Source organism: Hippoglossus hippoglossus, chromosome 19 (genome assembly GCF_009819705.1).
Source record: "Hippoglossus hippoglossus isolate fHipHip1 chromosome 19, fHipHip1.pri, whole genome shotgun sequence".
NCBI lineage: Eukaryota > Metazoa > Chordata > Actinopteri > Pleuronectiformes > Pleuronectidae > Hippoglossus > Hippoglossus hippoglossus.
Genome location: NC_047169.1, coordinates 2009978 through 2027687, shown reverse-complemented (window position 1 = coordinate 2027687; position 17710 = coordinate 2009978). Strand labels below are relative to the sequence as shown.

Sequence of the window (17710 nt, the reverse complement as noted above, 5' to 3'; positions counted from 1 at the left end):
CAAAAGTGTAAATAGGTGACATTTCAGAGTACGTCTAAATGAGAGTACAAGTGTGCATGTCCCACAAACGCATGCAGGTGTTTACAGATTAACTGGCAAAATGACCCATGAAGTAAAGAAACCTTTCTTTCTGTGAGTTGACCTGCGGGGGGGGTCACGTAAATGCTATATAAACCCAGGTGGGGGGGGGGGGGGGGGGGGGGGGGGGGGGAGAGAGGCGGGTATGCGATCTGATTGGTTAGTTTGTCTTCGAAGCTAGCTATTCTTTATCTACCGTTAGGTTGAGCCGACGCGTCAAAGATACAAAAAAACAAAGACAAAGAAAACGGAACATGTGAATAGAGAAAAATGTTGTCGACAAACTGTTCCACACAAGAAATCTACACCTACGAACCACAGAGCCATGCCGTCCCTCTGCCCCCCCCCCACCATGCATCACGTACACTTTGCACTACCACAGAGGTCGGACAAAATCCAGCACACAACATCGTAATCTCTAGAACAACATGCTCTCATGTTTTCACGTGCCCAAACAACAGATATATTTATATTTATATATATATATATATATGTATGTATAATTTTTTGCAGATTTGTTAACATTGCACATCATCTGTCGTCTAGCTAGTGCAGGTGAAAGTAAAAACTAATAATCAAAAGTTCTTTTCTTGTTTAAAAAAAATGGTTGCTATTACGATAACCGCACTAAAAAGTTCAGCTGCGTCAGTGGGACCCAACCTTTTAGGCTTTGAATCAAAGGCGTCATCACAAGTTGCATATATTTACCAGGTGTAACCAGTTCAAGGAGACAGGGACTTATTTTCCACTGTTCCACTTTATTCCCAAAGAAGTTTAATCATGTGATAATTCACAAGAAAAGAGTTTTCAGCAACGCTACCAGTGAGAGTTGCTGTGTTAGCTCTGGAACAACTGCAAATTAACAAGTGATATTAAAAGTCATGTCATTAGTTCAGTCAGTAGGGTTCAACCTATGGGACCACGAATTCCGAGATCGGACCCAAGAGGTGGGCCGACAGACAGCACGGCTAATAAAAAAAGTCAGAATACGTTTTTCCTCTCACTTCATATCTCGACGATCTCTTCGAGGAGTTGAACCCACCAAAAAGGTCGGGAACCACTGAACTACGCAACCGACGCTAAGATCAAACTGGGTTCACAAAGGTGACAGGTACAGTAAGTGCTTTAAAGTTCGATTACACACATCTAAAAGTCGGAGGGTGGAGGTGGCTTCGGCATGCAACCGGAGGAAAGAGTGAAGCCAAAGTAACAAAGTGGAGTCTATAGATCAATGGATTTCTGATAACAAGTGCACTGCTGGAGTTTTACTAAGATAAAAGCTTCCCTCCCATTCACAGGTTCTGTAAACCGACCACCGGGGGTTTACAGCAGAGACGCACAGGTCGGAATCTCCGGGAGTTTACGGGATCGTGGGCGGATTCAACTCAATGCAATGGCACAAAGAAAGCAGATGTTCGCCTTTTTCATTTCGTAGTTATAGAGTCAAACTTGAAACGATGCAGGGGATAATGGAACTGTTTGGCTTTGCCTCTCACTGAAACACCAACGACAGAAACCGCGTCATACATTTTACCTCGGGTCGGCGCCTCCTGGCTTTTTTAAGGTATGCGAGGCACCTTATGATAAGAGGGGAGAACAACTGTGCACAACACAGGTCAAAGGCACAACACTGGACACAGACGAAGGGAAACGACACCCAAGGTGCTTTGCAAAAGGCCCAGAGAGAAAAACACAAGGGAGAAGAACAAAGTGCTCCTCGATGAGACGTTTGGGCGTTTTCAGCAGAACACGTCAGTCTGCACACGACTCGGAGAAGAAGAAAACTGCACGACACACACACACACACACACACACACTCGAGAGGGGAAATTAAAAAAATGAAACAACGAAGAAGAAGTCACATCAAAGTTTGAGCTCTGAGGCCTGACTGAGCATGACAACAGCAACGGTACATTTTTTTTTCCCATTAAACACATTCTTTTTTGTTCATGCTTGATATAACATAACTGCATCAAATATGCTCTTTGTACAAAAGGTGGCGTATCAAAGTGATCGATGCCAGTGATCGGTGTCGGCCACGTGCACACCGGACGCCCCTCAGGCAGAAAGGTGCACTGATGAAACGTCTGGTCTGCACCACGGGTCACAATGAGGTGTTTCCATTTTCAGCCTGATATGTGTGAATATGAGTCAAACGTTGCATTAAGTTGCTCGTGTAACGAGGCTGCAAGGAGACAGGTTTGTTTTCATAGAATAAGAAATGAATTAATTGAAAACTGGAAATAATCTCTCGGTGCAGACATAGTTTGTTTGACTGCTAAAGGCTGAAAAAACAGATTATTTTCATTCCAAACTAATAAATTGATTATTTTTACTGATCAACTGGTTATTTTGTCGATAACAGAATCAAGGAGACGTGTTCACTTGCCTCATCTTGTCCGACCAAACATCTAAAAACCCAAATATATTCAATTTATAAGTGAACAAAGTTAGAAAACAATAAAACCCTCAAATACAATTATCAACAAATAAAAAACAAACCAATGCTTCAGCTCTACTTTCTTTTAGCCCAGTTTTGGAAACTGTGAATCAGAAGCTGAATTTGAATCTGATTCCGTTTTACTTGCATAAAAGTCATATAAATACTTTTGAGCATTAATTTGAAACCATATTTGTATATATTTGTACTGATAACAATTGATTTTCGCAATAAAAATCTGTATTTGCACGTTGGTCCGATGTTGTAACGAGTCTTAAAAGCAGCATCATCACACAGCAACGTAATGTCAAGTGTATTTGAAGAGAAAAGTACTTTAGCCATGTTAGTAGCCATGTGCTGGCAGAGATAAATCACATGACGTCTGAAATAAAGGCTTCCCTCTGAAAGCCGGACACACACGTCCCGTCCGACAGGTTCACTGACAGGACGCACGTCTCCGTGACCACGTGAGCTCAGGTATCTCGGGGCCGTAAGCGCGAGGAGGACGATTCAGCTTTCGCCACAGTTGCTACAAGTGCTGCAGAACGTAAGACAACACAGTCGCCCGGGTGTGGAGATGAGTGACTGGATATGAGCCGGGGGGGAGGAGGGGGCTTCAGGGGTTTGAGGCAGCATACAGACTGGCCACTGTCCGATCCCCTGCCGCGCCGCGCTCGTCTGGACAAATGGCAGCGACAGGAAGTAGTTTTCCTTGTCCCTAATTACAATTTTAAGATATGCAAGAGATCAACTTAGGATATTTAAGAGAAAACTTGGGTGACAATTTTTTTTTGTTTTTGAGGAACACTACAGAAAACGTGCAGCTGAGAAACGTGTGATATTTCAGTCGTGGACAGAAAAGCAGACACGTACCCACACACACATGTGAGCGGCTGGGAAACCTCCAGGAAAACTGATATTCTCTCCATCGTTTAAATAAACTCACCCACCAGAATATGTAAATATGTAACAACTATGATACAGAAACCAATAATTACACCATTTGCATTCAATTTTTCATATAATTTCATCATGTAGCCTATATAGATTTATATAGATTCCTCACATGCCTTGACAAATTGTACACAGGTGAAGTCTTTTTGAGTCTTTTGGTTTTTTTTGCGCTAAAATTTCCCCAAATTTTCTCCCCGTGGGAACAGACCAGATCGAGCCTATAGACCGGAAACAGGAGGAGCAAGGTGCAGCGGCGTCGCCACAGCGATTCAAGACAGGGCGTCTGAGAGAGGAGAACCTGTCACTCGTTTCAGCTGCTTCCAAAGACCAGAGAGCGGAGAGGAAATGCCGCACCAGGCAAACGGAGCGATCGGACTCCTGCGACTGCTCCGTCTTATCCTCCGCCTCTGGAACACCCGGCTTGGTTTGTTGTGCCGCGACTCGCCTCAGACGTCAGCCGAGGAGTCTGGGAGACGGCGGGCGTTCGATTTCTGCTCCATTAACAGATCCGGGTAAAGAGGGCGGCTCAGTCAGTGGAGTTGTGTTCATTCCTTTATGTCCTGTGAGAGTCCTGAGGAGGTTTCTTCGTAGTCGACAGAGCCAAATGTATCAGAGCGAGCGAGCTTCCTGTCTCGACAGCGATGATGTTGATGAAAGTATCGATGAAGATGATGATGATGATGAGTAGTAGCTCTGTGCTGGGCCTCCATCCACTCACAACAACAAGAGGCTACATTCAGCACCGTAGCCTGCGCCGCCGTGACACTGACCATCAAAAAGCTGCTATGAGGACAACGGCTCACGTGAGATCTCGTTTGAACTCCTCCCAACGGGCTCCACAGCCGGCGACGGAGGAGGACAAACGAGAAGACAAGTCAGGGTCGAGTTGCGGCACTGCAGGAGAGGGCAGGCGTCAGGGGGCCCCCGCTGTGGAAAGGCACACCAGAGGAGAGGGAAGAAGGGGGGGTAAATGATGACGATGATGAAGGTGTTAGTGATGGCAGAAAGGTGATTGGGGGGGGGTGGGGGGGGTAAACTCATGGAGAAAAGGTTTATGTTGTTGTTTTGATTTTGTTGATAAGGTGATATTTCTCTCAGGAGCCGCGTCTCTTCACATCCGCGAGCCTCGCTCCTGCAGGATCTGTGAGGAGGAGAAATGAATCGGTTTAAACAGCGACGTCGAGGTAATGGAACACTCGAGTTCACTTGTGACTCAACAATAGTTTTTTCTTTCCTTTGCTAAAAGCTGCAGAAACGTGTTTTTTTCGAGGATGTGGTTAAAGTTTGTGACCTGATCTCAGTCAGACGAACGTCGAGACTGAAACTGAGAAGTTGCTCAAACCACAAACGTCTAGATATGACGTCATGTCAGTGTCTGGAAGATATGCTAATCAATCAACAGCTCTTCCCTGACCCACACCACATCCTTCCACTAAGTTCCACGGTGATCGGTTCGGATGTTTTTCTGTTATCTTGCTTACAAACAAACAAACAAGGAGCGGGGGGGGAAGCGTGACCTCCTCACCTTGGCCTTCTCGGTGGGCTCGATGACGATGCCGTTGGTGGAGTTGTTGAGTTCCCGGGAAACTACACATAGAAACTCTGCCTGGTCCTCGTTGCCGTAGTTATATGAGGAGCCGATACTTATGAGCTGAGGACGTGGACGTGGACAGACAATAAAAACGTCAATACAAGGAACAGCAACAGCTGCTGAGCACATGTAACACAACACATAATTCATACAATCCTCCTGAGTTCTGCTGCAGATACAAAAACCTGCACAAAATAGTTCATGAACCGAACTGCAGCTGAAACAATCAACTAATGGATTTCTCTTCTGTTTCTTACCGTTTTCTTTTATCTTCTTCTTACCTTATATTCTTTGTTTAATCTTTAACGATTAAACAATTGATTCGACTCCCAATCGCTCTGTTTTTCGGTTAGAAATGTCTTAATATTTCATGATATTTTAGGCCCACGTCCTCACGGAAGCTTGAATCAGCAGCTGTGACGCATCTACAGCTTAAACTAAAACATGACAACAGGAAGAAAAAAGCTTTGCTTCCTGCACCTGCTCAAACTTCCAACCGTCCGACATGGTTGAGACCATCTGTGTGAGTTCCTCCTCTTGGCACTGTAGTACTCGGTACACATGCTTCACGGGGCCCTGGGGGACGCGGCAAAGACAAAACACACACAATTTGTTACTAAATCAACATCAACAATCTGCACACAAACACGGGAACAAACAAAAAAGCTAGTTCGGGTTTTATTTGTACAGAAGAAAGTGAGGTTTACAGACTCATCTGCCAATTCTATTCTCAGTCGTCTGACATGTTCCTCTTCTGTCTCTGTTTTCTGTACCTGAGACGTCCGGTTCTCGTTGTCCCGTATCCTCTCTTTAACCAGCCTCACCAGGGACGCGATGTTGTAGAACTCCGCTTCCTCCAGAACCCCTGAAACGCCCACAACCACAGATCATGAGACACTTTCAGAACCTGTACCTTGTGAAACACATCCGTTCAACACGAGGATTACAGCAGGAAATCGAGACATTTGTTTACCTTCCTCAGCCAGATTTTTGTCCATGATCAGTTTTCCGTGTCGAAGGTAATTCAGGATGGGGCCGAAGTATGTGGGGTCCCTGTCGATCAGGTAGGCTCCTGTGCCGTCCTGGAGGAACACAGCAAACCAGAGTGAACACGTGTCAGGAGAGTTTGTCGTGTGTTAGGTGTATATCACATTCATAAATATCAATCCTTTAATAACCAGTCAAAGGGAAAAATCACCAGACTTCTACAGAAATGTCCCAGATATTGATCTCTGTATCTGCCTGTAATAAACTAGTTCTGGTTAAGTTCTGGTGCCGGTCAGTGTGTCCTCACTGCATCACACACACACTTCAGTCCTGATCGATGACGACCTGACAGCCGGACTCATTTCATGTGATCTCTGCTATTTGAAATAATCACTCTGCTCTATTTTTAAACTTGAAGGTTAATGTTTTATATTATAAAAGCTTATGCATATTTCATGATGTGAGCAGAGGTTGGTCTGTGCTCCAGACAAGGTGCCTGAAGAACTGGATCCATCATGGAGAGTAAAATAATAAACTACTGTCAAAAACCCAATGAGTCCGACTTGTTTTTCATTTATTTTGGTGTTTATATTGTTTTTGTTTGTGTCTGTGCATGAATACATTAATACACATATCTATTTGTTATTTGCATGTGTTTTAACATCAGCCTGGACTGCAGATGTGGGACTCTTTTAAATAATTAGACATTTACTGTCATAGAAACCTGGGATAACAGGAGATATCCTTCCTGCCGTTGAGTCAGGCTGGTTTGTACCTAGTTGAAGTGTTGACATTAGTTTCAGAGGCTTTTCCTCGAGTCCCTGTAAAGAACAAGACTCACTTTGTCGGAGTCCAGGTCCGGGTCTTCCTGACACAGGCGGAACAGGAAGGATTTCGGGTCCCTGCACAGCGTCTGTTTGGTCGTGATGAAGTAGGTCCCACCGACGTTCAGCCGGACCCACCGGGATCCCGGCTTGTCCGCCGGTTCGGACGGGGACACGGGGCTGCTCTTCCCCGGGAACCCGAACACCGTCCGTCCTCCTCCTCCTCCTCCGCTGCCGCCGCCGGACACCGCGCCGGGGCTGAGCTGGCTGCCCCGCGGAGGAACCATGAGAGTGGGCGAAGCCAGGCGCACGGAGCCGCGGTGCTCGGGCTGCCCGATGGTGCCCGTGGCGCTCGGCTCCACGACGTGCAGTTCAGCCATGTTGTTTTTCCGTCCTTCGCCTGGAGAAGAGTCGCGGCCGCTCGGTTAGCTAACGACACACTGCGGGGAAACGGCCGCTCTCCGCCGGGGTGTAAACACAGGGAGCTGATTTGTCTCCGTCGGGGACGCGGGCATCGGGGCGTCGCTGCTCGCACGGAACCGCCTCTGGCTGCGGGGCTTCGGCCGCGGGGGAGACTAGCAGCGGCTGGTCGGTGTCTGCAGCTTCTCCATTAACGCTTCTTCACACGAGAAATGGATCATTCTGCTCTTTTCACACGTTAATCACTGAAACACAACACTTCCGGGTTGTAACGTGATTATTGTTTACTTCCGCCGTGTCATGGTTTTTCGAAATAAAAGCTCCCCGAGATTCAATTATTTTTATTTATCTGAAACTATCTGAACATGTGGGATGGAGAGTGGGAAGAAAGTTAGTCTGCTTTATTAATAAGTTATTTTTGACATTAAATTTCAGAAATGATCCTCTGTAGAGGATGTCTGTAAAATAAATTGATTTGTCTGAGTAACAGTTTAAAATCAAAGCTATATATATAAAATGTGCCTACTACTACCAATAATATAATAACAACTTTAATAATACTAATATAATTATAATAATATGATAATATGATAATATGATAATATGAACTGCTTCCTGCAGGGTCCAGAGCCTGTTTCAGTTTGAGAGAGAGAGAGAGAGAGAGAGAGAGAGAGAGAGAGATGAAATATTGACGATAATAAGAAGTATGGGGAATAATAATATATGTGCATGCATTACATTACTGCACACATAATAATAATTTTAAATCCCTACAGTAGCTGGAGCTACAGTATTTTTCTTACATAATGTTTGTTTGAAAACATCATAAATTATTTTAATCAGCTTTAAATTGTACTTGCATTTTCTTCTTCTGTGTCTCTAGCCAACAACGTACAGTAAATCAGGGATTATTGCAGAAAAAAAATCAAACTATATAAAAATGGTCACATATTTAACACAGTTATATGAAATATAAAGATATATTAGTTTATTTTTCTCAGAATAATGTGTGGTTCTCTCTGTGGTGGAAAACGAGTAACCCCTAACCCTAACCCCTGAGGGTTAAGGACAGAGTCACACCTTGTTAAAGCCCTATGAGACAAATTGTGATTTGTGAATAAGGGCTATACAAATACATTTGATTGATTGATTGATTGACTAATGAAGTTTTAATGTATTAAAGAATTGATGTAGTTGACGTGTTGAACCTGTGGGGGCGGTGTTGCACTGTGGCTGGGGAGGAAACAGTAAGGGAAGAAGAAGAAGAAGAGTTTGACCTGTTGTGGGCGCGCTGCTGTTTGTTGTTGTTTGTTGTTGTTTAGTCGTGCACGCGGCGGACAGGTACAGTAACAACACGTTAGTTTGACTTTTACTAAAGTGTTCGATTCCTTCTTTACATTATTCCAGCTGTTTACGGACGCTTCACAGTGAGCTAGCTGTCAGTTAGCATCCTCCAGGCTCGTGTTCATTGGAGCTAGCTAGCCTGCTAGCATGTAATAACGGTACCTGCAGAGGCTGTGAGCTGCAGAGAAGATGGTTCGAGTCCCCGGCCTCTCAGAGAACCCGTGGAGACAAACAGTGATGGGCTCAGCTCCCCTGTGCAGGGTGTTTGTGAGGAGAAGCTAACAGGGCTAATGTGTTAGCTTCTCCACTCTGTCCACAACACAGGAGTCAAACATCAGTTAATTAGTCAAATGACCTGAGAAGACTTTAACAAGTGTCATTCATTCTCTCTGGGCTGTTTCAGTATCATTACTGTATCTGTGAATGTGTACATGGATCTCTGTGTGTGTGTGTGTGTGTGTGTGTGTGTGTGTGTGTGTGTGTGTGTGTGTGTGTGTGTGTGTGTGTGTGTATAGACAGATTAGAAGATATGTACAAACAAATGTTCAAATGTTAGAATCTGTGCTTGTGTATAATCGGATTTGCAAGTATGTACAAATACGCATTCAGAATCTGTGTGTGTGTATTTGGATTTGAAGATGTGTAAAGAAAATATCTTCAAATATGTATTGAGATAAGTGTATTTATATGTGTAAATGTGTAGAGAAATCTGTGAACGCACACATGGAGATTAATGGATGAAAAGTTTCAGGCGGCCTCTCACTCTTCTAGAGAGAGATGTTCAGTTTATTAACATGTTTGACAAAGAAGAGCTCCTCCAGTTGAGAAACTGAAACCAGTCATAAGGAGCTGTGCTTAAAAATAATCTCAAATAGATAATTAATGATCAAAATTGCTGTTGAGTCATTTTCTGCTGATCGATTTATTGTTGCAGCCGAAAAAAGTCTTTAAGTTAACTGTTAAAACTGTGTCGTCCTTTCAGCTGCCTGAGTAATGAGTGAGTACAGGATCCATCACGATGTGGACCAGCTGCTCAGCCTGCTTCATGTCCGAGGAGGTGATGGAGCAGAGGGCTACATAGACCTACTGCAGAAACACAGGACTCCCTATGTCACCACCACGGTCTCCTCTCACAGTGCCAAGGTGGGTGACACAACTTGTGGGTAACACACAGTTATGAATGCGACTTTTCAGATATGGAAAGGCAAAACTGAATGAGGTGCCCTGGCAGGAGTTGTTGCTGCCATGTGTGCCTCTAACTGCAGGGGGCAGAAATGAAGAGACTTTAAACCATATTTGACAATATTACGTTGATGTGAAAATAATTTGTGATCCCTCTTGTGAAAGTAAATCTGTTTCTTACTGTAGAAATGTCTTCTTACCGGCTGTTGTGTTTTTCTTCAGGTCAAATTAGCAGAGTTCTCTAAAACCCCCGAGGACTTCTTGAGGAAGTATGAGGAGCTCAAGTCCAAAAATGTCCGTATTCTCGACCCTTTGGTTTATCTGCTCTCCAAATTCTGTGAGGATAAAGAGGTAACAAATCCTTAACGAGCTGATAATTACATGGTTTTGTCTGTTGTTACTTGATTTTTGCATTTATCTATTTTACCCATTTGTGTTTTCATATGAAAGATGACCACATCTTTATGAATGCTCTCTGTACCCAGATGCTCCAGTCACTGCAGCAGAATGCCAAAGAGAGGGCGGAGTCATCAGCAAACACGACGTCAACCACCACCACCAGTTACTCTCTGCCTCAGACCAGCACCAAGATGTCCATGCAGGAACTGGACGAGCTGCGAAAGAAGCTCGGCAACGTGACGGCCAGCTCCACCGCTCCTCTGGTGAGCAAGTCTGACCCAGATCCACACTGTCCGAGGGTCGGGTTGAAAACAAGAGGTTAAACACATTGAAGTGCTGCTTGTAATGAACACATCTGTCTTTGTGATGGTTGCCTGCAGCCTGCGGAAGTCACACGGAAGATGCTGAGGGACAAGCACAACAAGAAGAACCCCACCCAGCCCAACCCAGTGTTTCCTAACTGGGTGTACGACCGTCCTGCTCTGCTCGGAGACTTCATCATCAGCCCCACGCCACCAGGAGATCCTCCGGTGCCAATCGGTAAATCCATTTCAAAGCTTCAGATTCATCTCTGCTACGCTCAGCTTAAATACAGAGTTTGTTCAACAGCTTTCTGGAACAGATTCCATCAAATCTTTGTTATCGAGGTTACTGGTGTTGATAGTGGTTTTAATAATCTGCCGTCAGGTACCCTGCCCATGGCCACTCAGGAACTAGCTCTGGTGGAGGATCTGCTGTTTGTCCTGATTGGAGTTGATGGGCGGGACATTACAGCTCAGCCTGTGCTGGGGAGGCAGAACCGCTCCTTCATTGTCGACTCGACACTGGACATGTCCATCAAAGAGCTGGTCAACAGAATATTACCAGTCGCGTCGTATTACTCCACAATAACCCGGTGAGTCGCTCCGGCTCGACTTCGTCTTCAGTGTCAGTGACTGTCGCAGGAGAAGAAGAAGTGTTGAACGGCGGCGTATTTGTGCTTCAGGTTCATCGAGGAGAAGTCGTCCTTTGAGTACGGCCAGGTGAACCACGCCCTGACAGCGGCGATGAGGACCCTGATGAAGGAGTATCTGATTCTGGTCACTCAGCTGGAGCATCTCCAGCGGCAGGGCCTGCTGTCCCTGCAGAAGCTCTGGTTCTACATCCAGCCCACCATGAGAACCATGGAGATTCTGGCCTGTATCGGTATGACTGTGAACATGAGAGCAGACATTTCTAACCAGGTTCAATATGAACCCACATGGGCTATGAAGCTCATGTGGAAAAGAAGAAATCATTTTTTTAACATCCAAAGTATTTCTTATCAGCAGATAAAGCATTTCTTTCATTTTGATGGTTAATTTCATCTTGACTAAAATGCAAAAACACTCGAGAGACACTTATTTTATATATTTTTTAGAGGTTTATTTTAAAGATTTAGAGTTAATATTGGCTGATGAACATACGTGTATATTTAGTCCTTGTTGGTGAACAGCAGCTGCTCATTCTCACCACTGGGGGACAGTCTGAACCAGGATGAGAGAGATGAATGTCAGACATTAGAACGCAAACTTGTTTTTTCATCAGTGTATTAAAAACCATTTATCGCTCAGTATTTCAGAAATATGAAATAACCTTCGTCTATTATTTTCACAGCGTCCTCGGTGGATAAAGGAGAGTGTATGGGCGGCTTGACACTGAGCCTCCTCCACGACCGAACCTTCAACTTCACCGGAGACAGCCAGGCTCAGGAGCTGTGTCTCTACCTCACGAAAGCAGCCAGCGTTCCTTACTTTGAGATACTGGAGAAGTGGGTCTACAGAGGCATCATCAAGGACCCGTACAGGTGCAGCTAAACCCCACAATACAAACTAAAAGCTCAAAAGTTCACGCTGCCTTTTGTTTCTGTTTGATTTGAAATCTGTCTCATCTGTGTTTTTGTGCTCGCAGTGAGTTCATGGTGGAAGAACATGAGCTGCAGAAAGAGAAGATTCAGGAGGACTACAACGACAAGTACTGGGATCAGAGATACACAATCGTCCAGCATCGCATTCCCTCCTTTCTACAGAAAATGGCAGACAAAATATTAAGCACAGGTAAACAAAAGTACACAAAACAAAGAGAACCCTGAAGGATCCTTCTTAGACTAAAAGGGTTTATTTATCGTCTCCGTTCTCTGATTTATATTTTAGGAAAGTATCTGAACGTGGTGCGCGAGTGCGGCCGCGACGTGACGTGTCCTAATGCGAAGGAGGTCCTGTACACGCTGAAGGAGAGGGCGTACGTGGAGCAGATCGAGAAAGCTTACAACTACGCCAGCAAGGTCCTGCTGGACTTCCTCATGGAAGAGAAGGAGCTGGTTTCACGACTGAGGTAAATTCTAAATGTTCGTTTTTTTCCCCGGTGGAGTTACAGGAAAGATGAGGGAGAGGAAGAGATGCTGCTTTATTCTCACACTCTGACATTTTCACTCTCACCTATAGCCCCTCAGTCCATGTCTGAAAGCTCTGCCGTGACTGTAAAACTGTGGCTGTGTTGTTTTGACTCAGATCCATCAAGCACTACTTCTTGATGGACAAAGGCGACTTCTTCGTGCACTTCATGGACCTGACGGAGGAGGAGCTGAAGAAGCCGGTGGACGACATCGTTCCCCCGCGGCTCGAGGCCCTGCTGGAGCTCGCTCTGAGGATGAGCACGGCCAACACGGACCCCTTCAAAGACGACCTCAAGGTGGGTGAAGTCTTCTGGGGTTTATGTTCATTTCATTTTAATGGTCAGACTTAGACTAAATAATGAATCTGTACCTACAATGTTCAGTAGAGCAATGAAAGCTGCTATAATCCGATTTGGTGATTCGACCAAATTACATTCTCTTTCTAAATTATAGATTAATTTGTCAAAGTTACTTCTCTCATGATGCTGTTCATTATTTGCGCCTCTCCTAATGTTCGGGTTTCCTCTTTCCACAGATCGACTTGATGCCTCATGATGTCATCACGCAGCTGCTGCGGGTGTTGGCCATCGAGACCAAACAAGAAAGGTCCATCATCAATGCCGACTCGACGGACGCGGGCCTGAGCGGCCTGGAGGCCTTCTCCTTCGACTATATTGTCAAGTGGCCGCTCTCGCTCATCATCAACAGGTTTGTACAGATTTTATCTTAAGGTTTCTGTCACTTCAGCTGCGACTCAACCACGTGAAATTCTAAAATGGCTTCACAATATTAATGAAAGTGATTTCCAGCCTTGACACGTGTGTGACATGTGTTAATTTTGCAGGAAAGCTCTGACGAGGTACCAGATGTTATTCAGACACATCTTTTATTGTAAACATGTGGAGAGGCTGCTGTGCAATGTTTGGATCAGCAACAAGGATTTCAGGAAGTACGCGTTACAATCGGCCAAATGGTGAGTTTCTAATGGAACTTTACGTTTAAAAAAAAAAAGAAAATCTCATCAAGCCAAACGTCCTCATGCTCTTTGTTCAAACTGCCTGTTTGCAGGATTTCTACTGCATTTGCTCTTCGCCAGCGGATGTTGAACTTTGTGCAGAACATCCAGTACTACATGATGTTTGAGGTAATGGAGCCCACCTGGCACATCATGGAGACCAACCTGAAAACTGTGAGTGGAAGCGAATGATCTCCTGTCCCAACGTATCGGGAAACTCGTGAATTGGTTTTCAGTTTGTTGTCGGGACACTTACAGAAAAACGTTCTCCTCCTCCAGGCGTCAAACATCGATGACGTGCTCTGCCATCACACCAGCTTCCTGGACAACTGCCTGAAGGACTGCATGCTCACCAACCCCGAGCTGCTCCGCATCTTCTCCAAACTCATGTCTGTCTGCGTCATGTTCACAAACTGCATGCAGGTGAGTTGACCTGAGGATGATGAAGAAGAGATTAACTTATGATGTCTGTGTTCTTTAAACTAGATTTTTATAAATATGTAATATAAAACCTGTACATCGAACCAGCTGCTTGTCTTGTTGTGCAGCGGTTCACTCAGAGCATGAGGTTAGAACATCAAGAGACCAGGGACAGGCCGGCGACTCAGAGCACCCCCGCTGAGGAGGCAGAGAAGAAGCGAGTGACCACGAAGGTATTTTACTAAACATATTTCAGTTTCTCCTTTTTCAATGAATTTCTAGAGCAGCTACTCTGTGTTTATGGGGCATTGAGTTTAGATTGATGGGGGGGAAACTAGTTTTTATTTCAGCATAAAGCAGCAACATAAGCGAAGGCGTCTGAATATTTTAACGTTACATTTGTCTTCATCTGCTGCTTCAGCTTTTAGCCGAGCACGTCGACGCCCTCCAGTCCGACGCAGGCTTCGAAGCAACCATCAGCAAGTTTGACAGTAACTTCAGCACGTTGCTGCTCGACCTGCTGGACAAGCTGAGCATCTACAGCACCAACGACTGTGAACACAGCATGATCAGCATCATCTACAGGTCAGAGAGAAACCGCACACCTAGGGTCATTTGAATGGATTAAAGAATATGCAGCATCTTGGGAAGTTCTACTTTAGTTTAAGTTTTACACACAACAAAATACACTTTACAGGAACTCTGTTGCTCCGTCTATATCTATATCTATAAAACGCACCTTCCCTTGTGTCCACGATAAAGAGACTCACTGATATGTAAATGTCCCACAGGCTGGATTTCAATGGATTCTACACGGAGCGTCTGGAGAAGATGGCCATCGAGCGCAGTCAGAAAGCTGCAGTGTAGCATGTCCCGCTCACGTGTTCCGCCCGTCACTCAGCGATACAGACGTCCTGTCCTCACGCCTTCCATCTGCTGCAGCAGCCGCCCAGAAGTTTACTGTGTGTACATGAAATGTGATGAAGAGTTCAACGTCCTCATGTTTGCAGCATCGTATCAAAGCTTCACATGAACATGTTACGACCGGTGGGACTGATTTGTTTCTTGGTATGTTCGCCTGCCTCTTGTTGTACCTGTACAGTCGTGTGTGTTTGTTTTGCACCTCATTAAAATAAGACTTTACTGAATGAAGTTCGGACTCAACACTGAATTTGTTGGATTTGATTGTTGCTCAGAGAAACCAGATGTTGAACCATCGAAACCTCAAGCAGATGTAAACTGAATTACTAAAGATATTTCCTAATATACTAATTTGAACAGTTGTTTTATTGTATTGTAAAATATTTAAGATTCGATGTCAAAACAAGTTTAAACGGAACTTTTCATTATTTATTCAGAATGATTTAAATTATGCTTAAAAGGTGATTTCCTGTGTCGACTGGCCGACAACTTTATTGGTCACAAGTAGGGTTGCAAAGGGGCGGGAAATTTCCGGAAACTTTCCTGAAACTTTCCGGAAACTTTCCATGGGAAGTTAAGCTCGGGAATTTTGGAAATTGACACTTTTTTTGCAAATGTTAGCTTATAACACGGGGGTAGCCAACACGGTGCCCTCTGGACTCACTGGCTGTCGTCGCGCCGCAGATCAGCTGTGTGTCGGTTGTCTGTGTGTCGGTTGTCTGTGTGTCGGTTGTCTGTTGTTCACACGCGCTGTGTGTCCGCTACTGGCGTCTGAGCTGCTGGTTTATCTCCTGCATTTCCTTCAATACAAGTCGGATTATGTACGAGACTAGATGTCAGGACTCTCCGGTCTGAGGACGAGCATCTTCCGGTCTGTGGATAACAATCAAAGCCCCGTTGGAACAAATCAGTGGATTCAGAAGGTGAAAAGCTGGAGTGCTTTTACTTTGAAACGGGTTCGGAAAGTAAATACTGTCTATGACAAAATACATTTGTGTCATAAACAGATAAACATTTTGGTTCACAGCAGAATAAACAGAGAATATTATCTTTCACCTGAGTTTTAATGTTTATCTGATGAATTTATGTCACAAACAAATGGTTGCAACACTTTCTGTAAGCCTTTTCAAAATAAAAGCACTCCAGAGTTTGTTAATGATATCCATTCCCTTGTTTAAAAAGGTTTTTTTATTGTGAAATATTTGCGGGAGCGAAAGATGCACGGCTTCATACTGTGTAGTACTGGTATTTATTTGAGTACAAGGGACTTCTTTCATACAAGGCAATAATCATATTTGTGGCCATATTCAAATCAAAGCCTATATGTAACAACATTGTGCTGCAGTAGCAGCTCCTCTGCAGAACATGATGTGGAACTGAGAAGCTACATATTTTGCATTGTAAATATGAATTGATATTAATTTGAATATTGTCATTGAATAGAAAAAGTTGCACAACTGCCTCTCTTTGTGTATATTTATTTCTTGTACATTCAGCCTTTAACAGAAATTGCAAAAAATAATAAATATGACCCTCCTCAGTGGGTTTTTTGGAAGATATCAGGGTGGTAGCTCTCGGCTCGAAAAGGTTGGTGACCTCTGTTATAACAGGGAACTTAAATGTAGTTGAAAACAAGACTAGGCGAGCCGAGCTCAGCTGGAACCTGGATGCAGCTCGTTGGGAACATTGTCTGCCAGAAACGTAGTCCTATGACTTTCTGTTGTTTTTGAACGTCTTTGTCATTACCTAGCATGTTGATTACTTGTTACACTGAAGCCATGTTCATTTTAATACCAAGTTTATTTGTATACAGTAGGCTAACGTTTTACAGCAGTGAGAGTAGGATGTATGTATGTGTACACAAAAGTGCACCATCACCTCGATTACTCGCTGCTGTTGGGGTCCATCAAAAAAGCGCGAGTTGGGCGACTTATCAAAAATAAAAGTAATTACCGCAAATTAAAGGCTGAGCAATAAAAAAGTCATTCAAAACTCTATTTTAAAGATGTATGGAATGTGTTTCTTTGAAAAGGATGTAGCTAGCTACTGTAAACCAAATTGACAGAATTAATGGATTGTTTTATTTTTCTCTCAACCCGACATGATCACATGCGTCAAATGAAAGTCCGAAGTCCTCTTGTCCGAGAAAGCACGCAGTATCCATTATCGATTGACAACGCAAACAGGTGACTGTATTTATAGTCCACAGGAACAAAACTGTCTTTCTGGCAAGTGGCTAACGTTAGCAATTCTAGATCTTGCAGCACGATCTTGGTTAAAACAACCAAGATCGTGGTTGATGACGTCATCAGCATCGCTTTCTCCTCCGCTGAGCCACAGGAGACATTTAACACCTGTGAACTACTTCCCATTAACTGACGTTTATGTGTAAAACTACTTCCCCTTTGCACTTTACATCCATTTCCTCTAAAGTAAAAATATATTCAGAAACCACCAATACTCATCTCCAACATACTGTAGAGTAACCCTAACCCTCATACATAGAGGAAACTGCTGAGGTCAGATTTTCATATTGAAGTCCATCGTTCCTGCAGGTTTTGATAAGTTTTCACTGACCGGGTTCTGTCCTGAGATCCACATAGAGACGGTAGAGTCCTACTCACAAATGGATTAAGTCAAAAATGTCTTTTTTTAAATTTGTATTAGAAATGTTTGCATGCATGTCTGCTTATGACAAAACTAAATGTTTATATTTATGTCT

The 17710-nt window shown here is 44.1% G+C and overlaps 2 protein-coding genes across 6 annotated transcripts; one reads left to right on the top strand and one right to left on the bottom strand.

Moving 5' to 3' along the window:
• Positions 1–3307: 3307 nt before the first annotated feature.
• On the bottom strand, positions 3308–7254 carry kctd2 (potassium channel tetramerization domain containing 2). Of its 3 annotated transcripts, none has more exons than XM_034571551.1 (7): positions 6892–7254; positions 6037–6145; positions 5837–5928; positions 5544–5639; positions 4998–5123; positions 4553–4613; positions 3308–4495 (listed from the first exon to the last, which is right to left on the bottom strand). In XM_034571551.1, the coding sequence occupies exons 1-6, from the start codon at positions 7252–7254 to the stop codon at positions 4584–4586; spliced, it is 816 nt and encodes a 271-aa protein (XP_034427442.1). In that variant the 3' UTR covers positions 3308–4495; positions 4553–4583. The 3 variants fall into 3 exon arrangements, with proteins under 3 accessions (XP_034427442.1, XP_034427441.1, XP_034427439.1); XM_034571550.1 differs by having other exon boundaries at positions 3308–4498; positions 4561–4613; XM_034571548.1 differs by having other exon boundaries at positions 3308–4613.
• A 1238-nt stretch (positions 7255–8492) lies between these two features.
• Positions 8493–15218, top strand: tubgcp2 (tubulin, gamma complex associated protein 2). Of its 3 annotated transcripts, none has more exons than XM_034570858.1 (18): positions 8493–8635; positions 9621–9781; positions 10043–10171; positions 10306–10482; positions 10600–11114; positions 11205–11404; positions 11855–12044; positions 12149–12294; positions 12391–12571; positions 12748–12928; positions 13168–13340; positions 13477–13605; positions 13701–13821; positions 13927–14070; positions 14196–14300; positions 14489–14652; positions 14859–14949; positions 14983–15218. In XM_034570858.1, exons 2-17 carry the CDS (start codon positions 9632–9634, stop codon positions 14932–14934), a joined length of 2781 nt encoding a protein of 926 aa, XP_034426749.1. In that variant the 5' UTR covers positions 8493–8635; positions 9621–9631; the 3' UTR covers positions 14935–14949; positions 14983–15218. The 3 variants fall into 3 exon arrangements, with proteins under 3 accessions (XP_034426749.1, XP_034426747.1, XP_034426750.1); XM_034570859.1 differs by having other exon boundaries at positions 8501–8635; positions 10600–10759; positions 10907–11114; positions 14859–15217; XM_034570856.1 differs by having other exon boundaries at positions 14859–15218.
• The last annotated feature ends 2492 nt before the right edge of the window (positions 15219–17710 follow it).